Source organism: Canis lupus, chromosome 8, assembly GCF_048164855.1.
Source record: "Canis lupus baileyi chromosome 8, mCanLup2.hap1, whole genome shotgun sequence".
Taxonomy (NCBI): domain Eukaryota; kingdom Metazoa; phylum Chordata; class Mammalia; order Carnivora; family Canidae; genus Canis; species Canis lupus.
In genome coordinates, this window is record NC_132845.1 from 36,683,475 (window position 1) to 36,706,494 (window position 23,020).

Below are 23,020 nucleotides of genomic sequence, written 5' to 3' on the forward strand. Positions count from 1 at the left end.
TTCACAAACTACTCAGCCTTATTTATGAGCACTAATCCTTGCTTTATGTAAAATGCGATTGAATAAATCTACCTATCATTACTTCTCTCATGTGATGGGGATTAAAATCTCATTTCAGGGACTAAGCCTCAGGAACTATTGCAAGCATGTGTGACAGACCACTTGGTACAGTATTGGGCTTTGGGGCAGGAATCAAATCCATACCTGCAGAATCACTTGGGCAAATCTTAAGTACTGAAAGCACTTCCATGAATTCAGGTCTGCTCCCTTTAATAAGTGGATTCCAGAAGAAAAAATTGTATAGACTTTAAGAAATGTATTGAAATGGTAAAACTATTACTTCAAAACCTAATTCTAAAGGAGCTGCTGAGCAACGCTGATGATCTGGGATCCTGGAAAATGTCTTATAAAAGTGCTTCCCAAAAAACATAGTTTACAATGCTTTAGAAAATATGAAAGGCTAGATTTTGTAGACTGCTTGGTACATTTCTTGCTGCTTCTCTTTAAATAAAGTAGGAAAAAAGTCTACAATGTTGTAGTCCTTTGCCTTTATTTTCTGGGATTAAAAAAAAAAGTATGGGCATATATGTTTTTACATGGTCTTCTTGAAGATAGCCTTGAAAGTAACTTATCAAATGGCTTTGTTTATATTTCTTGATTATCAGTATTCATCAGTATCACTGTCAACCTTGATTAACTGGTTAAAAATGTCGGAGCAGAATAAGGAACTTTCATGAACATATCCCCAATCCCTGAGAATCATAATCATCACAGATATATTTCATTCCTTCATCATAAATCTCTAGAAAGTAGCCGTGTTCGTTCATTGTTAACCGGGCAAGGAGCAGTGTCATAGAGGGTTAATCCATGTAAATTGGCTTCCACACGTAAAGAAATTTTCTGTAACAGAAAAGAAAATTATATATAGATGTTTATTCCTTAAAGGCATCTTCAATATCCTCGACATCACATCTTAAATATGTTCTGAAGAATATTTTTGGGATTGGAAATGTAAATCAATTCTAATAAGTAACAAGATTGAGATAGATGTCGTACTGCCAAAGGTGTCATCTATAGTACCAACAGTTAGGAAAACCAAGCTTTTCTACTCAGAAGTTCTTCGTTTTTCTTTGTTTTTTAAAAGGAATCAGTGAAACTAAATGTTGAGGTTGGCCTATGTAAACATAGGCAGAGTTGATGAAAATTTGTAAAAAAAGTTTTGCAAATTTACTTGCTTTACAATCCTCTTTTCAAGGCTGAACACCTTACTAATGATACACTACTTCCCCAAACCAGAAATGATTTACCTGAGAAGCTCCTCTTCTGGCATTGCTGCCTGTGTAATTAATTTCCAAAAAGGTTGGAGACTTGCCTATAGCAATTTCTTTTATCCCACCTGAGGGAAGTTTGACTGTATATCTAATGCTGTGTTTTCTTACCTGAAAATCACGGATGTAAGTCAGGAAAAAACCAAAGAAGGAGAATGACATAGACCATTCTGCTGCAGTGGTGATCATGTGAAGCACGTAACCCTTGAGGGACAATGGAAAAAAAGAAGAGTTCTGTGAAATTTCATTTGAATGAAGAAGAATTTCTGTCAAATAAAAAACCCATAAAACCTATAAAACAATCTGCCTTCTGAAAATCAAAGGCCATAGGTAAACATTAAGGACATATTAATCTACTATGGCCTTTTGTCAAAAATGTACCCATGTGAATTTATTAATTGTAATAAACATGCCATACTAATTAAAGATGTTAATTAAAGGGGTAGGTACAGAATATATTGATAACATAGAACCCTCTGTACTATTTTCACAATTTTTCTGTAAATATGAAACTGTTTAAAATAAGGTTTGTTTAAAAATTTAATTCTATTTATACTTAACATTTAATTTCATAACTGAACTTTCTAGAAAACAAAACAACCTTTAATTTATTAAATATATCTCAAGAATTAAAGACAGACATTAGGAAAGTCCTTCTAAATGATCTAGCTATTGTAACTTCAAATAGAGCAAATAAAATTTCCATCTGAAGAACGAAGAACAGGAGAACTTCTACTCTATAATTGGAAAGTTACTGCCTTTCCCACAGCCATAAGATTCATTAAATGACACTAAAAATGTTTAAGTAAAAAATGTTCATGATAAACTTAGTTTTAGAGCATTAAATAATACATGGATTATGACTGAGAGAATCTAGTAAATTATTTCATTCTTTCATTCTCACAAACATGCCCTTATCCAAGGCTAATTCTTTTAAAATAATTCATAATGAAATGCCACTGAGAGGTTTGTGAAAACAGATGAACTTAATTTTATCACCTATTTAGTATATGCTCCTCCTCCTTTTCCCCTCAGGATCAAAGAAGTTATCTCTATTCAGATATCCACTATATCGGTGTCCAAATGCAGAGTCCATAATAATAAACTTCTGGATAATAATTCAGAAAATAAGTATTCTAATAATAAAAGATCTCAGTTGGGTATGTTATACATTACATCCATATTTAGGGGAGCCAATTTCTGAGAAAACTCTTTGCCATCACAATTTTCTTCGTGTCTTGAAAATGTTCACTGTTCAAACTTGACAGAAGAATACAGGTGGTTCAACATAAACTCGATCATACATAGAAAATAATCCTAATTTAACAAAATGATTATTCTACTGAAAAAAGCCTTTTGTGATGACATGAAAAATACATCAAAATCAACCAAAATAGTCATCTTAAATATAAAACTAAGTTTTATAGATTCCAAGTTCTTACTTTGTCCTCAGGATTCCAATGGAGTTTCTGTACTATATCTGTGCCAAAATTCCCACTGTACAAAAGTGATGAGCAAGTCAGCACTATAAAAAAAGTCAAGGAGAATCTCAGAGAAGACCTGTAAGTTTAAATTAGATTTAAAATAAAAATAACTTTAAAGGTCCACAAAGATTACTAATACGTTTGTTTCCAAGGTCCAAACCTATTTCCTTAAAGGTCGGATATTATACAGCTGTAGTGAAATTAAAAATGGGCCTGGAGGATTACTATGAAATGGTTTGCACAGTCATTCCCACTGTGCTGTCAATTGGCAGTACTACCCTAAAATTCTTCTACATAATTGTTCTCAGGGAGGGCATTAACCCATCCTTCATATCTCTGAAATGAGTACGATCAGGCTAAATGTTATCTTTGTTCCTAGCTCAATTAACGAGGTCCTATGTAGAATTTGAATTTCATATTTCAAGTCCTCTAATTTAGGGTCACTAACCGAAGAATCTCACCCATAAGGTGTCAACAGCGTTCACAGTCAATTCCCTTCCAAGTGTAGCCACATTTTACAGCAAAGGATACTGCTTAATGCACTTACTCCACACCAGATAACCACCAGTAGTCTGATCCAGAAGACTTGTTTGCCATGTATTTTGGGCTGCATTTGGTAGGAAAGGATGGTCTGAACGAACATATATAACGAGCCCATACCAAAGGTGAGCACAGCTCCACATACATGTACAATGAAAAAGGCTGTTTTCTGAGAGGTAAAAAGAAGAAATAAGTAAATAACAGAAACTCAAAACACATTGCCAACACAATATTTAAAAGCACAAGCCAGTGATTTCAAGAGGACACTCACTGAATGGAAAAAAAGCACTATGCATCCTACAGATTATTTCCTGAAGCAATTCTTAGAGTACTCCATATAAGCCAGATTACCAAATTGTTCATGTCACTACTGAAAATGACAGTAATTATTCATTTACACATTGAATAATCTGTTTATTTCGGTGCCTCTTCTGTGTCAAGCACTGTTCTAAGTACTCAGATGTATTAGTGAACAAAACAGACAAAAATCTGGCCCTCAGAGTTTACATTCAAATGAAGAAGCACAAACAATAACTAACAAACTTTAGAAATAAATAGAGTCCATCATATGTTAGATGGTAATAAGGTCTATAGAAAAAGAATAGTACACGGCAAAGGAGGATCAGGATGGTTAGGAAGCTGGAGGGAACGAGTTTCAACTTAAATCTAATTTAATGTAAATATAATTAAAGGCTCAAAAAATTAAAACATTCATTCCCTCTTGGCTCTCATTGATTGGTTTTGATAAATTATACAGGGGATTACCATAAATTCTCATTTTTTTCTTCTTTGCCTCACTCTTATCAATATCCATTTACATTTTATTTTTTACCACATATACCCTCTGCTTAAAAGTGACAACAGTAGCTCTCCAAAAATTCTACAAATATTTTCAGTTGAACCACTCTAGTTTTTGAAGCTGATGCAGCCTGTATCTCATTTGGTTGAGAATTCACTGTATAGCACCTGGCACAGAGTGTATGATGGGGTAACGAGGGGAGAGGTTAGGGTTTGGGTCCCTTCTTTTACAATTGGCTGTGCTAATTCACAAACACAGAGCCCAGATTTTTTTTTAATTGAAGCTTTATAAGAAGTTTTTGGTGTAAAGAAGCAAAAGATAACAATGTTTTTGCCAAGGCCATTGGTTTTCTTTTTGAAAGAAAGGGATGCTTTGATTCAGTTTGGGGTGTTATAACTGGCAATAAGTTATGACTGCTGGGAAGGGAAAAAAATGCACACTTTACCACTTTGGGTAACAAAGAAAGAAAATTCAGCACCTGTAAAACATAAAATGAAATTATCTTCTTATCTTCTTATGGGAATTTATCTACATATATGGATAAAGGCTGGAAAATATAGGCAAAAACAAAATTAACTATTTTAGGGCTACAAGCAGGAATATGGGTGAATTTTTCCCCTTAAAAATATTCTCATATATACTGATGAAGCTAAATACAGAGTAGCCTGATCGATGCCCACCTGTGATCAGTACACAGTCCCAACAAAATCCCGTGAATTAAAAAGTAAAAATAAAGAACAGAGAGCACTTACTTCTATATTTTTATAATTAAAATAAACGCATTTAAAACTGGTCTTAACTGGCAGTACTACTGCTTGTATATTCAATTTTATCATTTTAGAGACAAGGAAAACAGCAAAAGATCTTGAAATAGGCCAGAGAGTATTCTTTCAGTGGAATGTTAGAGCCTCTGGGACTGGTTCTATACAAATGGGAGTTTGATTTGCCTTTCATCGAGCTATTTTTCACAGAAAATTTCTGTAATGATAGAAGTTATGTGCAGAGACAGAAGTTAACATATTGAAAACTTGGGCAGCCCAAGTGGCTCAGCGGTTTAGCGCCGCCTTAAGCCCAGGGTGTGATCCTGGAGACCCGGGACTGAGTGCCACGCTGGGCTCCCTGCATGGAGCCTGCTTCTCCCTCTGCCTGTGTTTCTGTCTCTCTCTCTCTCTCTGTCTCTCTCTCTTGAATAAATAAAAGTAAAAAAATAAAATAAAAACATTATTAAAAAAATATCGAAAACTGATAATGTGAATAATCCATGTCTATATAAATGCAAATTGCGTCCTTTTAAATGTTATTATCACTCTGTGAATAATGACCAGTTTTGCATCATAAATTTATTTTAGCATTCCTTATCTGACTACAAATGTGTGGTACCTTGACTTCTCTTTTGGGCTGATTTGTAATACCTACCATTTCCCTCATTAATTAAGAAGTTAAATACAATCTTTGACACATGTACAAAAGTCATTATTTTATCCTCTTTAAAAATATCTCCTTTAGGGATCCCTGGGTGGCGCAGCGGTTTGGCGCCTGCCTTTGGCCCAGGGCGCGATTCTGGAGACCCGGGATCGAATCCCACGTCGGGCTTCCGATGCATGGAGCCCGCTTCTCTCTCTGCCTGTGTCTCTGCCCCTCTCTCTCTCTCTGTGACTATCATGAATAAATAAATAAAATCTTTAAAAAGAAAAAAAAAAAATATCTCCTTTAGGGTATTATGCTGAGTGAAGTAAGTCAATTGGAGAAGGACAAACATTATATGTTCTCATTCATTTGGGGAATATAAATAATAGTGAAAGGGAATATAGGGGAAGGGAGAAGAAATGTGTGGGAAATATCAGAAAGGGAGACAGAACATAAAGACTCTTAACTCTGGGAAACGAACTAGGGGTGGTGGAAGGGGAGGAGGGCGGGGGGTGGGGGTGAGTGGGTGACGGGCACTGAGGGGGACACTTGACGGGATGAGCACTGGGTGTTATTCTGTATGTTGGTAAATTGAACACCAATAAAAATTATTTTATTAAAAAAATCTCCTTTAACAAAACAAAGACAACCTGATTCTTTGACAAACACAAGAAAAATCATAGAGATATGTGTGGTCAGGAGCAAATGTCTGATAAAGAACTTATAAATTATATATTGAGTGGTCTGTAATTTTTACCTAAAAGCAGTAGATGAAACTTCAGGTACTAAATTTCTGCTTACTTATCCTCTATCCAAAGTCTTCTTGAAGATAAATTTTATAGGAAGAAAGAATGGTTTGTGACAAGAGAGGCACATATTATAGTTATGTTGCCATGAGCCATGCAATAACAAGGATTACTGGTAGCCATCAGAAACTAGAAAAGAGGCATGGAATAGGTTTTTCCCTGTGTCCCCAAAAGGGACACATCCCTACTAACATCTTGGTTTCAGATTTCTGGCCTTCTGAACTTTGAGAGAACAAATTTCCATTATTATAAGACAATTTATGGCATTTTGTTATGGTAGCCCTAAAAATTAATGCAGATTTCTGCTTATTTAACCCTTCCAAGTTTCCTCCAGGATAAATTTTCTAGGAAGGGAAAAATTCCTCTAAGTAGGCACCGAGGACACTTACCATGTGTTTGTTTTGCTGAATGCTATTATATACGGTTGTTTTCAAAGAAATTAAATTTGTATTTTTTAAGTCAGAGTTTTTCTAACCTCATTAGGTCTCTTTAAGCATAGACAACCACAGTAATAGCAAGAGAATTTTTATTCATCCTGCTTAGTCTCTTTGGCTTCTTTAATAAGTTACTAAGCAATGAGAACATGTTTGAAGTAGTATGTTAGGTGCTGAATATAAAATGGTGAACAAAACCACTGTACTTATAACTAATGGAGAAATAGATCAACTAAGAACTTTAAAAACCATAGATATAAAATTAGTAAGTGCTATGAAGAATTTGTTTCCAGAGGCTTAGAGAACACAAAGAGAACTCAAATTATATAGGAACAAGTCTATTCACAGAGAAGACCTCCCTGAGAAAGTAGTTTGTGTAGAGATCTTGAAGACATCTAGATATATTTAGGTTTGGGGTTGTGAAATGTCCAACAAAAGAAACATGTGAAATGGAGTGACATAAACTTGTCTTATTTAAGGAACAAAGAAACTCTGGTGCTATGTACAGGGGAGGACATTAAGTGGGGGAATGATGGGGACACCTGGGTGGCTCAGGGGTTGAGTGTCTGCCTTTGGCTCAGGGGTCTGGGATTGAGTCCCACATTGGGATCCTTCCGGGGAGCCTGCTTCTCCCTCTGCCTATGTCTCTGCTTCTCTGTCTCTCATGAATAAAGAAATAATTTCTTTCAAAAAAAAAAAAAAAGAGGAGGAATGATGCAGAACAAGGCTGGAAAAGTAGATCATGCAGCTAGATCATGCAAGACCTTTGAATTAATTAAGGAGCTTGGTAGTTTATCAAATTCCTTTTTCTCTCTTATTACATCTTTTCTTTTTTTTTAAATTTTTATTTATTTATGATAGTCACACACACAGAGAGAGAGAGAGGCAGAGACATAGGCAGAGGGAGAAGCAGGCTCCATGCACCCGGAGCCCGACATGGGATTCGATCCTGGGTCTCCAGGATCGCGCCCTGGGCTAAAGGCAGGTGCTAAACCGCTGTGCCACCCAGGGATCCCTCTTATTACATCTTTTCATGGAACTTTGGAGCTATAGAGCTTTAAGCAGGGGTACAGGGAAACAGAGTGAGATGTATATATAATTCCAAAAGAGTATACTGGCTGCAGTATTAAATGAAAGGGATGTAAGAGTGAACACAAAGGAAGTATTTAGGAGGCTATCGCAGTAGCCCAGGTGTGAGATAATGAAGTCTGAACTGGTTGAGAAGGAGACGGTAGGGAGAGAAGCAGAGATGGAAATGGAGAGAAGCAGATATCTTCAAGAAATGTTTAAGAGGTAAAATCAACAAGTCGCTACTTTATTTTTTTTAATAAATTAATTTTTTATTGGTGTTCAATTTACCAACATACAGAATAACACCCAGTGCTCATCCCGTCAAGTGCCCCCTTCAGTGCCCGTCACCCATTCACCCGCACCCCCCGCCCTCCTCCCCTTCCACCACCCCTAGTTCATTTCCCAGAGTTAGGAGTCTTTATGTTCTGTCTCCCTTTCTGATATTTCCCACACATTTCTTCTCCCTTCCCTTATATTCCCTTTCACTATTATTTATATTCCCCAAATGAATGAGAACATACACTGTTTGTCCTTCGCTACTTTAAAACACAGTGCTAGATTCTCTTCCAAGTCAAACTCTAGAACTAGAGTTAGTTTCTGCAAGAGATAAGTGGGAAGAGGAGGGAACAATGCACTCACCACTTAAAACAGGCAGTAAAAGTTTACATGAGAAAGGAAGGAAGAACAGGAGGTGCTGTTACAGAGTCTGCTTATAAACAGGGCCCAGCAATCAAGCCATCAGTGAAGGATGTAGAGGAAATTCAAAAGGTCCAAAGTTGCATGAAAAGATATGATCAAGAGAGTAAAAGAAATTTGATTCAAAATTACAAAGCCCAGGACCCCTGTGGTGAAGGTGAATTAGAATGAAAGCTGAAAGGAAAACAGTAAAAAAAAAAAAAAAAAAAAAAAGTATATAAACTGTTTTTGTAGGTGAATGCAAAAAAGGTAGAAAGAAGGGGGCATGAGTAGCCCAGGAACTGCCATTGGAATTCACTGGACTGTATAAACAAATACCAGTTACTAATAGGGGTAGCATCTTAAGTATGGAGGTCACTTTGGGATTCATTTTTAACATACAGTGATGAGAGATACTGTTAAATTGATAAAGGGACAACTAAAACAAAGAATCACCAGCCATATACTAAAAATTCCCCAAAACATATTTTTAACACTAAGCTTTAGAAATTGATGAGTGAAGGCAGGACCCTATTTGGGTCAAAGACAGCTAACCACCAAAAATTTTGTGTCCCTTCTATAGTACACAGTTACCCCTAAGAACTGATGCTCAGTAAGACTTCATTTCCCAGCCCCTCTTGTGTCTAGCTAATAAATGTTAATAGAATGAAGTGAGTCACTGCCACGTCAAGGTTGTTAAGAAGGAGGTGTGATTTCTGCATGTTCTCTTTAACTGTTTCAACTGGCTAGATGCAGAAGATAATAAGGACTTAAGGAATGGGAGAGCTCAAAGATGGACAGTGTCTGAGCCTTAAATCATTGTGGAAGAAAAGCCATCAGCCAAAAATACGTGCAGTGGATGCATGAATGTGCCTCTATATGTGTATCTGCAGGAGTGTGTATAAATAATTATTAGATGTCTAAATAGGTTATCAAATGTCTAAACTGAAACTTTGAAGACTGCAAAGATATTAATCAAAAAACACCCATATGCCCAGGATACAACTGTTATTACCAAAGACTCATCTGAAAGAATGTCAATAGAAAGGTATGTGAAGAGTTTGCAAATATTTGTGAAGGTTGACCTGCTACTTTAAGAATTCCCTAAGAAAAACCCGGAAAAGCTCCATATCCTCTCTCTACTCCTGCATAAGAGGGGCTCAGAACCTAGAGATAAAGGTGATCAATGGGAATATCTAAACAAGAATGTAAAATAGGTAAATGCGTGTAACTTATTAGGTATAGTTTTTCCCCAAATATCTTTAAGTAATCACTACACCTAATATGGTGCTCGAACTCACACCCTGGAGATCAAGAGTCACATGCTCTACCAAACGAACCAGCCAGGCGACCCCTAGCCACATATTTTTTTAAAGTTTAAATTTATAATTGTGTCACTTATAATTTATACCAATTCTCTCTGGTCTTGGAGTAATCTCCAAATAAGTAGTAATGAAGAGTCTAATAAATAGAGGCCTGTGAATCCTTAAAAGGTCGGAATAATTTATAGGTGTTCAGGAGCTTACCGAAAATGCAGTTTTCTCATTGCATGTGTAATGATCTCAAAGATGGCCAAATCATTTAAAGGCAGGGGACTCTACTTTGCTAAGGCAAAAAAACAGTGACAGTGTGTAACTGAATGTTTCAGGTTTCCTTTTTAACATGTATGAATTTATGAACCTCAGGAAAATGCCTGTGCTGGGTTAAAACACAAACCTGGAAATTTGCCACAACAGAAAGTCCAAAACAACTCAGTAATCCAAGTACAAGGCCAGCCTTGTTTAATTTGATGATATGAGTCTCTTCAGGACTCAGAGCTTGAACTTGCTTGTAACGAACATAAATGGTAGCAATGCCTGGGAAGAGATAACCCAAAAGACAACAAAGTAATAAGTAACCAGGGAATAAAGTTGCCAATAAAGAGTTAACAAAGGTCACATAATATGAATCTTCCTTTCAAAGTTGGTTTGAAAGAAGAGAAAAAAAAACAACAGGAACAGCTGTTGACTTTAAGAACATTTAAGGTTGCATTTTGGAACTAGTAATATCTCTGGCCTCTTGTGGGCCTCACATTTATAAATATTTAGGATAAAATTTAAGAGGTAAGTTTGATGCTTTTGGAAAATCTCTAATGATAAACTTTATAGAAAACAAAATATTCTATATGATTAGCATTAAAGTCTAAAGTAATTGGTGTTAAATATGGGGAAAAAAAACAGACAAAAAAAAAAAAAAACCCAAAACACCAAAATATGATTTATTTGCCCCACTCTCATTTAGTTTTATTTCAAATTATTACAACAGGGCTGAATCAGATATAGCAGTCAATTACACAGAAAACAAAAAAAAAAAACACTCACTTTACCATCCTTGTTAGTCAAGGAAGGGGCAAATCAAATTTTCCATTGCAAAAACATTGCCAAAGAACTTAAAAGTATAGAAAATAAAACATATATGCTTTTGTAGACATATTTTTGAAAACTTTAGTCATAAGATAAACTTCTATGCACTGAATCATTCATTTCCTTAACTTCAATTTTTGACCCAAGCAGATAATAAATATATGAAGAATGCAAATATTTAAAACAATCATGATTGCTGGAAAAATATTTTAGTAAATTATTAATAAAAGTTTGATTCAAAAAATAAATAATGAACAAGAATGCAAAATAGAGTAGAATTTCATTCCTTTGGTGACAGAACAGTTTTCAAAAACCAAAACATGGGGTAGCCCCGGTGGCGCAGCGGTTTAGTGCTGCCTGCAGCCCCGGGTGTGATCTTGGGGGCCGGGATAGAGTCCCGCGTCGGGCTCCCTGCATGGAGCCTGCTTCTCTCTCTGCCTGTGTCTCTGCCTCTCTTTCGCTCTCTCTGAATAAATAAATAAATAAATCTTAAACAAACAAACAAACAAACAAACAAACAAAAAACCATGGGGGATCCCTGGGTGGCTCAGCAGTTTAGCGCCTGCCTTCAGCCCAGGGTGTGATCCTGGAGTCCCGAGATCAAGTCCCATGTCAGGCTCCCTGCATGGAGACTGTTTCTCCCTCTGCCTATGTCTCTGCGCCTCTCTCTCTCTGTGTCTCTCTTGAATAAATAAATAAAATCTTTAAAATTAAAACAAAACAAAACAAAACATGGTTCCAATGCTACTCTGAAAACTTCTAAATTATTTACCCTAAATGAATTTAGTTGGTGTTAGTTGTGGTCAGTTGGTTTATAGCTTTTTGTCCTCTACAGGGTCATGTGAAATCCACTTCACGTCTCAAGAAATATTTGGTTACACCTTACAACTTCTATTTGGAAAATAGCCTCATAGATATTTTTTAAAGATTTATTTCTATAATTTAGCATTTCTAGCAATTGCTTTTCTTTTAAAAGAAACATCTGTGATTAAAATTTAGTGATAACATTCCCTCAGGTATAACCAGAAAGTAAAACAAGTCACGCAAGTGTTTAAAGAAGGAAAGGCCAATTTCACTATTAATTTTGATTTTTAAAACAATTTGCATTACTTACACAGAACTGCAGCAATATTTAACATTGCCCCAAACAAGCATTTTTCTGGAGCTACTGTACCAGTGTCACTGAAAGAAAAAAAAAGAAGGTGTGTGGATTTCTCATACTAGACATACATGTGTATTTTTCCTAAGGAATAAGAAATAACAGGGGTTATTTCAAATCCTGTATCTTTTCATGTATTTGTAAGTTTAATTCATATAATTTTATGAGAACATGAAAGTTTGAGCTCACAGTGCTTACCTTGTTTACTTTTTTCTCCTATCAGTTGAAATTATTTCTTTTTCACATAACAGAAATCAATAGAAATTGATTTTAAAAAATAAAATGTTTTTTGTTTTTTACCCTATGCTGGGAACGTTAGGGCTCTGTTACTGATTTCCATCAGTTGGACAGGTATGTTCAACTGTCTCACCTGAATGTTCCCTAAACCAGGTCCTTTCACAACTCTGCTTTTGTCATCTGTTGTTAACCCTGTCTATAATTCCATTAATACCTACTCATTTCCTGTTAATTAAAAAAAAAAACTTATCAAGTACCTACTGTGTGCCCAACAGCATTTTAGGGACAGGAATATAGTAGTTAGTAAATGAGATAAATCTCTTGCCCTCCTGGAGCTTCCATGCAAGACCAATTTTTCCTCCCCCCCCCCCCCCCCCATAGCCTTGGCCAACTCCTCTAGCAAAATGAGGACTCACAGAGCATCTGTCCAGACTTCTGTTGAAATCACTTATCAAAATGTATTGGAATGCATTGACTTACATGTTTGTGTTTCAGGGCAGCATGGAAAACACAAATTCGGATCATCAGCCCACCCACCATTTACTGAGGAACCTTGGGTACTCTTTTCTTTTTTTTTGGGGGGGGGTACTCTTTCATCTCTCTATGACTATTGTTTATCTGCAAAATGAGGCTATTAATTCCCTCCCAGCCTCATCAGCTCAACATGAGGTAACAAAACTGACAATACAGGTGAAGATCTAGCACAGCAGCAGACACAGGGGAGACACCCATTAGATGTTAGTTTCTTTCCCTTCCCTCAAACTAGTAAAGATAAAAAAGATAAAGTCTTTGGCCATGAATTGAAGTACTAGAGGAAAGAGATAATAAAGATCTCAACTAAAGCGATGTAATGAGAATAGAAAAGAGATGGAAAGTCATGTCTGGTAAGGAATCAATAAGGTCTGGTGAACATTTGGGTTAGGTTTAGGAAAAGTAAAGTAACACATATAAATTCTAAGGATTGCTCCTTCAGACTCTAAGATGTATCTTTAGAAACAGAAGATTTTGTTACACTGATCATCTTCAGGGAGTGGAGATTATGGTTTTGTTGTTTGTTTCCTCAACCTATCAAATTTTCAAGAATAATGTAAATATATATTCTTCTAATCAGAAAAAATTTTCAGATTTCCTAAAATTTGACTACCTGTATTTCAAGAGACACTAGAGTTTCCAAATATCCCATAAGGAAATAAAAGCACGCATTTCCGAGATGGCTAAGTGTGTTCCTGCCTCGGCTCTGGAACAGACCGATACAAACTGGCCTACAAGTGAAAAGAGCCAAGTCCATCACCTCATCAGCACAGCACTCCAACTCAGTGGTCATCAAACTATTTGAATACCTGCCATCAAAAAAAAAAATTCTGATTATGTAACTTCAAAATATATGTATTTATTATATAAGTTTAAATATTGAAATTAAAAAATATACATAGAGATTCTAATAATTTGTTCTCGTGCCCTAATACTCATCTTGTGCATTCTCCCTAGGCATCCGCTACTTAAACCAACTAAGAGAACACCCGAGGCACACTTGCACTGAAATTGTCTTTGGAGTGAAATTTACATTTGGTTATGTCTTTTGGGACTATTAACAAACCTTTTAGATGAGGTCTATGAGCTGAAAAGAACTTTGCAAAGCATCTAGTCTAACTTAATCATTCTGCAGATGAAGGAAATGAGCGAGAAGTAAAATTAAGTAGTTCTGAGTTTAAATGTATGAGAATGTTGAAAAAGATCCCAGGGTAATAATAATAAGGTCAGTAGCAGAAAAATAAAAGGGCAGGAGAGGGACGGAGAAGGAAGTGTCTACAGTACTATAAGAAAATCACATGCAGTACCATCAGAGAACTGAAACTCTGAAAAAGAACCCAAAGGCCTCTTAAATGATTAAAAGCACTTTAAAGTGAAAGCAGACAAGTTCTCAAAGGGGAAAGAAAAATGCTGAAAGACACTCCAGAATAACAGATGTATGGTCTCTAAAAAGTTACTAAAGAATGAACTGGTTCCCTAAGCTACATGTTCCTCTAGCAAAGTGGTAATCAGTGGTGATTATTCACCATATTATTCCTAGAATTGGAACCTTAAATTCTAAAGTATCTTTGGTTTTTGTACATATTCCCAAAGTGTACCAAATTTGTTGATATCCTTTGCTCCATACCATACCATTGTGGGAACAAATGTAAATGGTAACATTTGATCTTTTCTCAATATTCTAAAAAGATAAATTTATAGCCTCTTGGTTTATCATCTTTTAAAAGTTCATTATTTTCTGTGTTGGAGAGGTTATTTTTCAGAATGTAAACAAATAAATAAATGAAACAACTTATAACAACAGAACAAACTAAGGAAGGAAATCAACCAAACCATTAATTACCTCTGGATGGGAAGGAACTGGAGATGGGTTGAAACAGACTTTCATTTTTTACTTTTATAATCAGTTTTAGTTACTTTTATAATTGTTTAAAATTTGTTAGGGTAAGTATATACTGTCTTTAAAATTGGAAAAAAAAGAGTTACAAACATAGCACAAGCAACTGAGTACCCATACTTCCATCATTATTAGTTTTGAAATTTCAAAAATATTACTGATAAATTTTGATAATTTGTCAGAAAGATCTAGATAATATGTCATAAAGATTAAGAGTAGAGTCTCTAGAGTCAAATTGCCCAGACAAACTGCATTTTGGTTCCATCACTCACTAAGTCATGTGGCCCGCTCTCAAAATAATAATTCTTACTTCAAAGGGTAGTTGTAAGGTTTCAAGTATTCCTCACCTGAAGAATGCTTAGAACATTATTTTGTGCAAAGTAGATCGAAAAATAGTTGTCATTATCATTATCTTATAATACTATTACTGTTGTTTGCAGCATTTTTTGAATAATTCCACTTCAATCTTTTTAAATCTTAGTTTGCTGACATACATATATGTACATCATTATTTTCCAATGTAGTTTTCAATAATTTGCCAGTTGCATATAATACCTAGCACTCATCACATCATGGGCCCTCCTTAAAGCTTGTCACCCAGTTACCCCATCCGCCCACTGAGTAACCCTCAGTTTGTTTCCCAGAGTTAAGAGTCTCTCATGGTTTGTCTTTCACTCTGATTTTTCCCCACTCAGTTTCCCCTCCTTCCCTTATGGTCCTCTGCACTATTTCTTACATTCTGCATATGAGTGAGACCATATTCACTTTTATCTTCTGAGACAACCTCAAATACTTATTTAGAAGACAAGGCCCTTAAAGTGTCATAATTCACTAAGTGAATCTTACCCCTGTTTTTACCCCACCTTCCTCTATCACATGGAAAGAGCCAAATGTAACTTCCTCTTTATATTCTTTTTTGGTGTAATGGTAAAAAAAAATCTGAATTTTAAAATGTTAACATGCAATGTTTGCTTCGATGTTAAAATGTGAATGATACATAAACAGCCTCCTATGAAAGAATATGTTTCACTGACCTGATATAAGGCAAAGCAGGGTCAACATGGTGAAGTATTATGGCCGTAATGTATGAAAATATGAAAGCAGCAGCTGTCCAAATTACTAGGGCAGAAGGGAGGAAACTGAGACCTTGCTGAAACCACCACATCTCAAACAGGTCTTCTGAGGTGGAAAAAACAAATTAGAGATTATTCACAAGTATTTAATCTCCTACTTTAGCCATCCACTCCCACAATCTTTTATACTCATCACCATGAGCTGTTCCACTTCTGAAATCATCCCCCACACCATCTACTAACACCTGGTTGCTTTCAATTTCTCAGTAAATGGAACCAAGCTTCACCCACTGCCATACCCAGAAATATTTTTTCTCCTCCAGCTTTACACACATAATCTAGTAGTTAGTACTGTTTATTCAACCTCCTAAATTTCCTTCAAATCTACCCCTTCTGTCCATCTCCATTACCACTACTCTACCTAAAACATCATCTTTTCTTCTCCAGATTATTATTATAATCTCCCAAATGGTCCTTTTCTAGTGTGGACCACAACCCATCTAGACTCCACCCTAAAACCAGGGTGATCCTTCTAATTCTGAAATACCAATCTGACCACCTATTCTCCTACAGAGAATCTTTCAGGGCCTCCCTGTGCCCTTATAAATTGTCTTTCCTCCTTAACTCAGTCTATAAGGTCTTTGCATCGTCTGATCTCTACTCACTTTTTGGTAATTCATCTCTGGCTACTTCTCCGTTCCCAATTCCATGCTCTAGCTCTCATCTTCATCACCATTAACAAAAGCAAACACAGAGTCTATTCTCTGTCAGCACGTGCTAAGCGCCTTAAATACACGATCTCATTTACTTCTCACAATAGAGTTACAGAGGTTAAGAGAACTGTCCAAAGTCACAGGACTTGGTAGAGACAGAATTCAAACTCAGGCAGTCCTGTTCCAACACCAATCACTATGCTATACTGCTATATATGTTCAAATGTGTCAAGCTCTCTTGTACACTCGCAGACCTTCATGCATACTGCTGTCTGGGTAACAGACACCATGCTATCACCCTCCAGCCCCTCTACCACCTATTAACTCCTATATATTTTCAAATACCGACTCTTCTGGCTTCAGCTGAGTATCCCTACTTTGTTTCCAAGAGCACCCTTTACTTCCTCGATCAGGGCATTCATCTCACTTAACTGTTGCTTGTTTGCTTGGTTTTATCTTCCTCACGAAACTAGGTTCTGACAGAGCAGGAACCAGCTGTTTTGTTATATTTCTAGCTCCTAATATAAGAGGGGAAAGAAAAAGAGCATCTAAGTATACACATATCACACATCACCACCTTCTCTCTTAAATTCCAGACTGAGGATGTTATTAAGTAACCATAAGTGAATTTGGAAACACTAATGTATCTGAATGCACTTAATTTTTAAAAATACAGAAATACCTTCAAATTTTAAGAAACTACCCCTATGCATGTGGAAATAATATCATGTTTGGAGGACTATCTTCTCATAGTTTGATGGACAGAAACTGAATATTTCCTGTGAACTTTGTAAGAACAATTTTTTTGTTGTTGTAGTCAGCCATTTTTGACTTACGCTTGTCATTTACTTTGATCATCTGACTTGTTGCTAAATATGTATATTTATTTATTTATTAAAGATTTTATTTATTTATTCATGAGAGACCCAGAGAGAGAGAGAGAGAGAGAGAGAGAGGGCGCTAGAGACACAGGCAGAGGGAGAAGCAGGCTCTGTGCAGGGAGCGGGATGCGGGACTTGATCCCTGGTCTCCAGGATCAAGCCCTGGGCGGAAGGCGGCACTAAACCACGGAGCCACCCAGGCGTCCCTTCATCGCATTAAACATGGCGATTCCTTGCCACATTCCTATAGTGCTTTCCCCGGTGTAAGTTCCTGGGACAATAATTCTCAATTTCTATAAATTTTTAATTACTTCTAAAATCTTTAATTCTTCTTTCTTTGAACATTATTTTAATTTGTTTTGTATAATTCTAACATAATATCCTTAGAGGAATCTACTTTCATATTGTTGATTTCACTAACCCTTGCACCTGTTTTATAGCTTTTGACTATAAACTTGTATTAGGATAATTTTAATTGGGAGTATTCTAAAAGGCTTAGTTTTAAGGGTGAATCATTCCAGGGAAGGTCTATATCTATTTTTATCAGGCACTCTGGCATATTACCAACCCGGGCCAACTTTAATTTCCTAACTTCCAGGTTTTTTTAGACCATGCAGATATGTACATTTGAACCCCAAATCTGAGTGGTCCCAGACTCTGTAGTTTCAAGTTCTCAAGGGGTAGCTTTACTCCCTGACCTGGATCTAGGTGAAAATATACACATTTCTTTGTGATCCCCCTTTGCCAGGAAGGAGATATTTTTCCTAGCCCTCCTTTCACTGAGTAGAATTTTGAGGATCCCGGCCAAATTTGGAGGAAGGTGGTTCTTCAAGGCCATGGGTTGTACAATTTCAAGTAGAAATACTCATCTTTAACTTTTACGAAAAAAATCACTCCCTGAAACACATTTATACAAACTACCATGTGAATGGTGCCTCTTGGAGTTATATACCTGGGAGGTCAAAGGGGTATGAATTCTCTTTCTACCTTGGGTGGTGAGCAAGAGGAAACCTACCACCTGTCCTTAATTGTGCTTTACTTCTGCTACCAGCCAAACAACAAGACACTCTGCTAGTTTATTACTCTGATTTCTACTCTTTCTTTGACCTTTTAGGCCTGGGGATTTCCCTTTCTGTTCTACAGGCCTGCAACGCATTTTAAAGGCTAATATAATTTAACCAGCATTTAGGTATTTTGGCAAAAGGAATTTTCAAAACATTTGTGTCCACCTCACTGCCAGAAGCATAGCCTCTTCCTCCTTTAACCATTGTTGTATGCCCACATCCTTCCTAGTCTTTAAAATCGAGCTCAAATATACCTTCTTCCACACATGACCTTCCCTAATCTCTTTGCATCTGTAAATAAGCATTCCTTCCTCTGAGAACACTTGATTTGCACATCTCTTATGACTTACTGTCTCTACAGTATGATAAATAAGGAAAAGGTCTTAAGTGGATAAAATCCTTGATGAGAGAGACTCTACTTCACTACCTATGCACAATAGAGGGCCTTGCCCATAGTAATCACTAAATATTTTCTGAATGAACAAACAGCCAAAAACAAATCCTCTTAAACCCCAAAAAGGTTCATGTTTTTTCTATTTCAGTAAACAATATTGCCATTTTCCCAGGTTATCCAGATTCTAAGACCTTAGAATAACCATAGGTCCCAAACAGTATCCTCTAGCCACACATGGCTATTTAAACTAAAATTTCAATTGGCTAAAACAAAACTTAAAAATTCAGTCATTCAGTCATACTAGCCATATGTCAAGTCCTCAAAAGCCACATGTGTCTAGTGGCTACCACTAAAGGATGGTGAACATATAGAACATTCCCATTATCATGGAAAAGTTCTATTGGTCTATGCTGAACAGCTATTACAGGGATTGCATGACAGCACAAGTAAAGAAACACATTACTGATACATAATAAGGGGTAGCTCTTAGTACTGTTAAATGGTCTAAAACAGTACATACTTCAAGGATGCAAGAACTATATGTAAAATACTGTCACAGATGATCAGTAAATGGCTGTTTCTCTTTTAGACTGTAAGAGATGAATTACCTGTTTTACAAGTTCATAAAATATTGGTCTTCAAATCTCCATAAACCTGCAGCTTTTTAAATCCTGAAATCTACATACAAAGAAAATAAGAATGTTTCAAACCACATTCTTTTAAACATGGACAATTTCAAGTCAATGCACCAATATTTGTTCATGGGTAGGACACTATGCTATAGAATTGTTAATAAGCTATTTTTCTTTAGAGTCAATACTTGTGTGTTTTTTAAAATTAGTTTGAACATACAGGATTATATCAGTTTCAGGTGTACGATACAGTGATTCAACACTTCCATACAACACCTGGTGCTCATCAGGTTAAGTGTACCAGTGTGCTTTAAAATAATGTACCATCTGAAACTAAGTACTATTTTAAATCTAGGATATCAATTTTCCTACCCTTTCTCACAATAGACACCTTTTGCTGATCTCAAAAAAGATAAAATAAAAGGGAAAACACTGAAATTTCCTCCTATGGAAGGAAAGACAAAAATGAGGAAAGGATAGATTAGGCAAAATAAAACATTAACTAGTCCATGTGGTGCAACGGAAAGAACACAGCTATGTGATCAGCTTTACCCAACTGCAAATCCTAGCTTTATCAAGTCCCAGCTGTATGATTTTAGAAAAGTTACTAAGCTCTGAGTTACAGTATTCTGATTTGTAAAGTAGCTATCTCAAAGGGTTTTTTCCTAGAACAGAAAAAGCATACAATATAACAATGACAGCTAAATTTACCAATTCTGTACAACCGTAACTAGCCACAGGGTTCCAGAACAACACTTAATTCTTTGCATGTATGAATCATCTGGGATTCCTATCTCCTCAGGCTTTGAGGGTTCTTATTGTTTAAACAGTTTAGGAGAGAAGCAAGGCTTGAAATGATTTACCAGTATGCTAATGACAACTGAAAATTTTAAGGGCACGGACTTGATGAGGAAAGACTCTTATGCCCATGCATTTTCATAGTTGAAAGCTGGAAGTAAGGCTGGCTAACTGCCAAGCAAACAAAGTTAAAATTTTAATGGTTAATAATTTAAGAAACCTTCGAAAATATGCAGGAATAACCTTCATATAGTAGTAAGAGTGCTTAACGAAATATTCTTGCATCTCTCACCTACCTTCCCTGCTTTCTTTGAAGATCCATGAAATCAGAACTGCAGTTACAATTCTTAAATTTCACAAATATTTGAATGGCACTGGTAATAAGAATTCCTTAATACTGTCCCCTCTACGTGGTGACTGCTAAAAAACAATAAGAAAGTAAATTCTGGATATTCCACGAGAAGAAAGCCCTAAACTCTTTATAAAAAAGCCACAGAACCATAAGGCCCAAAGAAAGCATAAGAGGAAACAGTTATTTTTCTTAAGTCTAACTTGGTCTTCTGACAAATGTGATATCCTTGTAATTGTTAATCCTAAAGAGTCTAGAAGATTAAGTAACTTTTTTTTAGTAAATTGGATCAAATGGGTTAAAATCTGATGATGTCACAAGAACTACAGAACTGCCTTTGGGGACTGTTTTATAAAATTAAAATTTGGGGGAACTGGACCAATCATTTCCCCGGTGTGTTTTCTGGTTTTCAAATGTATCCTAACGTAAAGAAAGCACAGAGTGAGGATGCAAAAGAGCAGCATTAGGCTTTCTGCCTTGGGCCCACAGACCCCTCAGTCCACGTAGATGAGCTTCAGATAAACACAAAGTCACCGCAGGTCTCAGCTTCAAATCTGCCCCCAATCCCTTTGCCAAGGAATCCGAGCCCAGCAGTGAAAACTGGAACGCGTACCTAACCGCAGTTTTTGTGGCACTGGGGCGACAGTTCTTGGTAGCCGTTTAAAACAAAACCAAGGCATTATTTGCCAAAGCCCCAGGACGCGGATTTCCGCCGGGCTCTGCCGGCGGCCAGGAAAGGATGCGGGGGGCGGAGCCTGGCCCTGCCCGCGCGGGGGCGGGGGGTGAAGAGGACGCGAAAGGGGCCGGGAGGCAGCAGGAGGGCAGGCGACGGGGAGGCGCGGAGAGCCGACCCAACCGCATCTGCCCGCCCGCCAGGTGCCCCCAGCCCGCGCCTGCCTGCCCGCCCTCCAGGTCCCCCGAGCCCACGCCTGCCTGCCCGCTCTCCAGGTCCCCCGAGCCCGCGGCTGCCCGCTCTCCAGGTCCCCCCAGCCCGCGCCTGCCCGCCCTCCAGGTGCCTCTAGCCCGCGCCTCCCCGCCCGCCAGGTCCCCCCAGCCCGCGCCTGCCCGCTCTCCAGGTCCCTCGAGCCCGCGCCTGCCCGCCCGCCAGGTGCCTCTAGCCCGCGCCTGCCCGCCCTCCAGGTGCCCCCAGCCCGCATCTGCCCGCCCGCCAGGTCCCACCAGCCCGCGCCCGCCCGCCCGCCAGGTGCCTCTAGCCCGCGCCTGCCCGCCCTCCAGGTGCCCCCAGCCCGCATCTGCCCGCCCGCCAGGTCCCCCCAGCCCGCGCCTGCCCGCCCGCCAGGTGCCTCTAGCCCGCGCCTGCCCGCTCTCCAGGTCCCCCCAGCCCGCGCCTGCCCGCCCGCCAGGTGCCCCCAACCCGCGCCTGCCTGCCCGCCCGCCAGGTGCCCCCAGCCCGCGCCTGCCCGCCCGCCAGGTGCCCCCAGCCCGCGCCTGCCCGCCCGCCAGGTGCCCCCAGCCCGCGCCTGCCCGCCCGCCAGGTCCCCCCAGCCCGCGCCTGCCCGCCCGCCAGGTGCCTCTAGCCCGCGCCTGCCCGCTCTCCAGGTCCCCCGAGCCCGCGCCGGCCCGCTCTCCAGGTGCCTCTAGCCCGCGCCTGCCCGCCCGCCAGGTGCCCCCAGCCCGCATCTGCCCGCCCGCCAGGTACCCCCAGCCCGCGCCTGCCCGCCCGCCAGGTGCCCCCAGCCCGCATCTGCCCGCCCGCCAGGTACCCCCAGCCCGTGCCTGCCCGGTCTCCAGGTCCTCCCAGCCCGCGCCTGCCCGCCTGCCAGGTCCCCCAACTCGCACCTGCCCTCCCGTCAGGTGCCCTCAGCCCGCGGCCGCCCGCCCTCTAGGTCCCTCCAGCCCGCATCTGCCCGCCCGCCAGGTCCCCCAGCCCGTCCGCGCTCCGGCCCCCAGCGGGCGCCTCTCCCGCGCTCCGCACAGTGCGGTCCCGGGAGGCAGGGCCCCCGCCACGCGCCTCACGCTGCCCGCCGGCCCCCGTGCCCCGCCCGCCCGTCCGCGGTCCTCCACCCGCACCGCCCCCGGGCGCTGAGGCCGGCCTCGCCCGCTATTCGGCCTACCTTGCTCGCCCGCCGCGCCAGTGCGGGCCGCGTCCCAAGCCCGCGGGCGGGACGGACGCGGGGTGGAGCACAGGGCGCGCTCCCGAGCGGCCGGGCCGGGGCACCACCCCCGAGGAGCGCGCTCCCCGGCGCGCTCCCCCCACCCCCACCCCCACCCCCACCCCGAGGGGCGCGCTCTCCCCCACCCCCACCCCAGGGGCGCGCTCCCCCCACCCCCACCCCCACCCCCACCCCGAGGGGCGCGCTCTCCCCCACCCCCACCCCAGGGGCG

General features: G+C 39.6%; 1 protein-coding gene and 1 long non-coding RNA gene across 24 annotated transcripts; one reads left to right on the plus strand and one right to left on the minus strand.

Annotated features, from left to right (window-relative positions):
- Positions 1-533: 533 nt before the first annotated feature.
- Positions 534-22,888, minus strand: DRAM2 (DNA damage regulated autophagy modulator 2). 23 transcript variants are annotated; one of them, XM_072834954.1, is made up of 11 exons: positions 22,750-22,888; positions 20,622-20,742; positions 19,504-19,573; positions 16,989-17,074; positions 15,805-15,949; positions 12,061-12,128; positions 10,261-10,400; positions 3,344-3,521; positions 2,771-2,853; positions 1,440-1,532; positions 534-900 (listed from the first exon to the last, which is right to left on the minus strand). In XM_072834954.1, exons 5-11 carry the CDS (start codon positions 15,933-15,935, stop codon positions 793-795), a joined length of 801 nt encoding a protein of 266 aa, XP_072691055.1. In that variant the 5' UTR covers positions 15,936-15,949; positions 16,989-17,074; positions 19,504-19,573; positions 20,622-20,742; positions 22,750-22,888; the 3' UTR covers positions 534-792. The 23 variants fall into 23 exon arrangements, with proteins under 23 accessions (XP_072691055.1, XP_072691061.1, XP_072691057.1 ...); XM_072834960.1 differs by having other exon boundaries at positions 16,934-17,074; XM_072834956.1 differs by having other exon boundaries at positions 15,805-15,946; positions 20,622-20,745; positions 22,750-22,882.
- Positions 2,789-13,772, plus strand: LOC140638160 (uncharacterized). The gene is made up of 3 exons (XR_012035338.1): positions 2,789-2,890; positions 12,838-12,899; positions 13,454-13,772. It is a non-coding gene; the product is annotated as an uncharacterized lncRNA (long non-coding RNA).
- Positions 22,889-23,020: the final 132 nt, after the last annotated feature.

What these genes read in the sequence shown, in the direction of transcription:
- DRAM2 (XM_072834971.1), bottom strand. Translation starts at nt 15,935, where the DNA reads ATGTGGTGGTTTCAGCAAGGTCTCAGTTTCCTCCCTTCTGCCCTAGTA. An exon ending in CCTGCTTTGCCTTATATCAG is followed by an intron (nt 12,129 to 15,804) that starts GTCAGTGAAACA and finishes TTTTTCTTTCAG; the next exon opens with TGACACTGGTACAGTAGCTC. An exon ending in CTGTTGTGGCAAATTTCCAG is followed by an intron (nt 3,522 to 10,260) that starts GTTTGTGTTTTA and finishes TTTACCTCTCAG; the next exon opens with AAAACAGCCTTTTTCATTGT.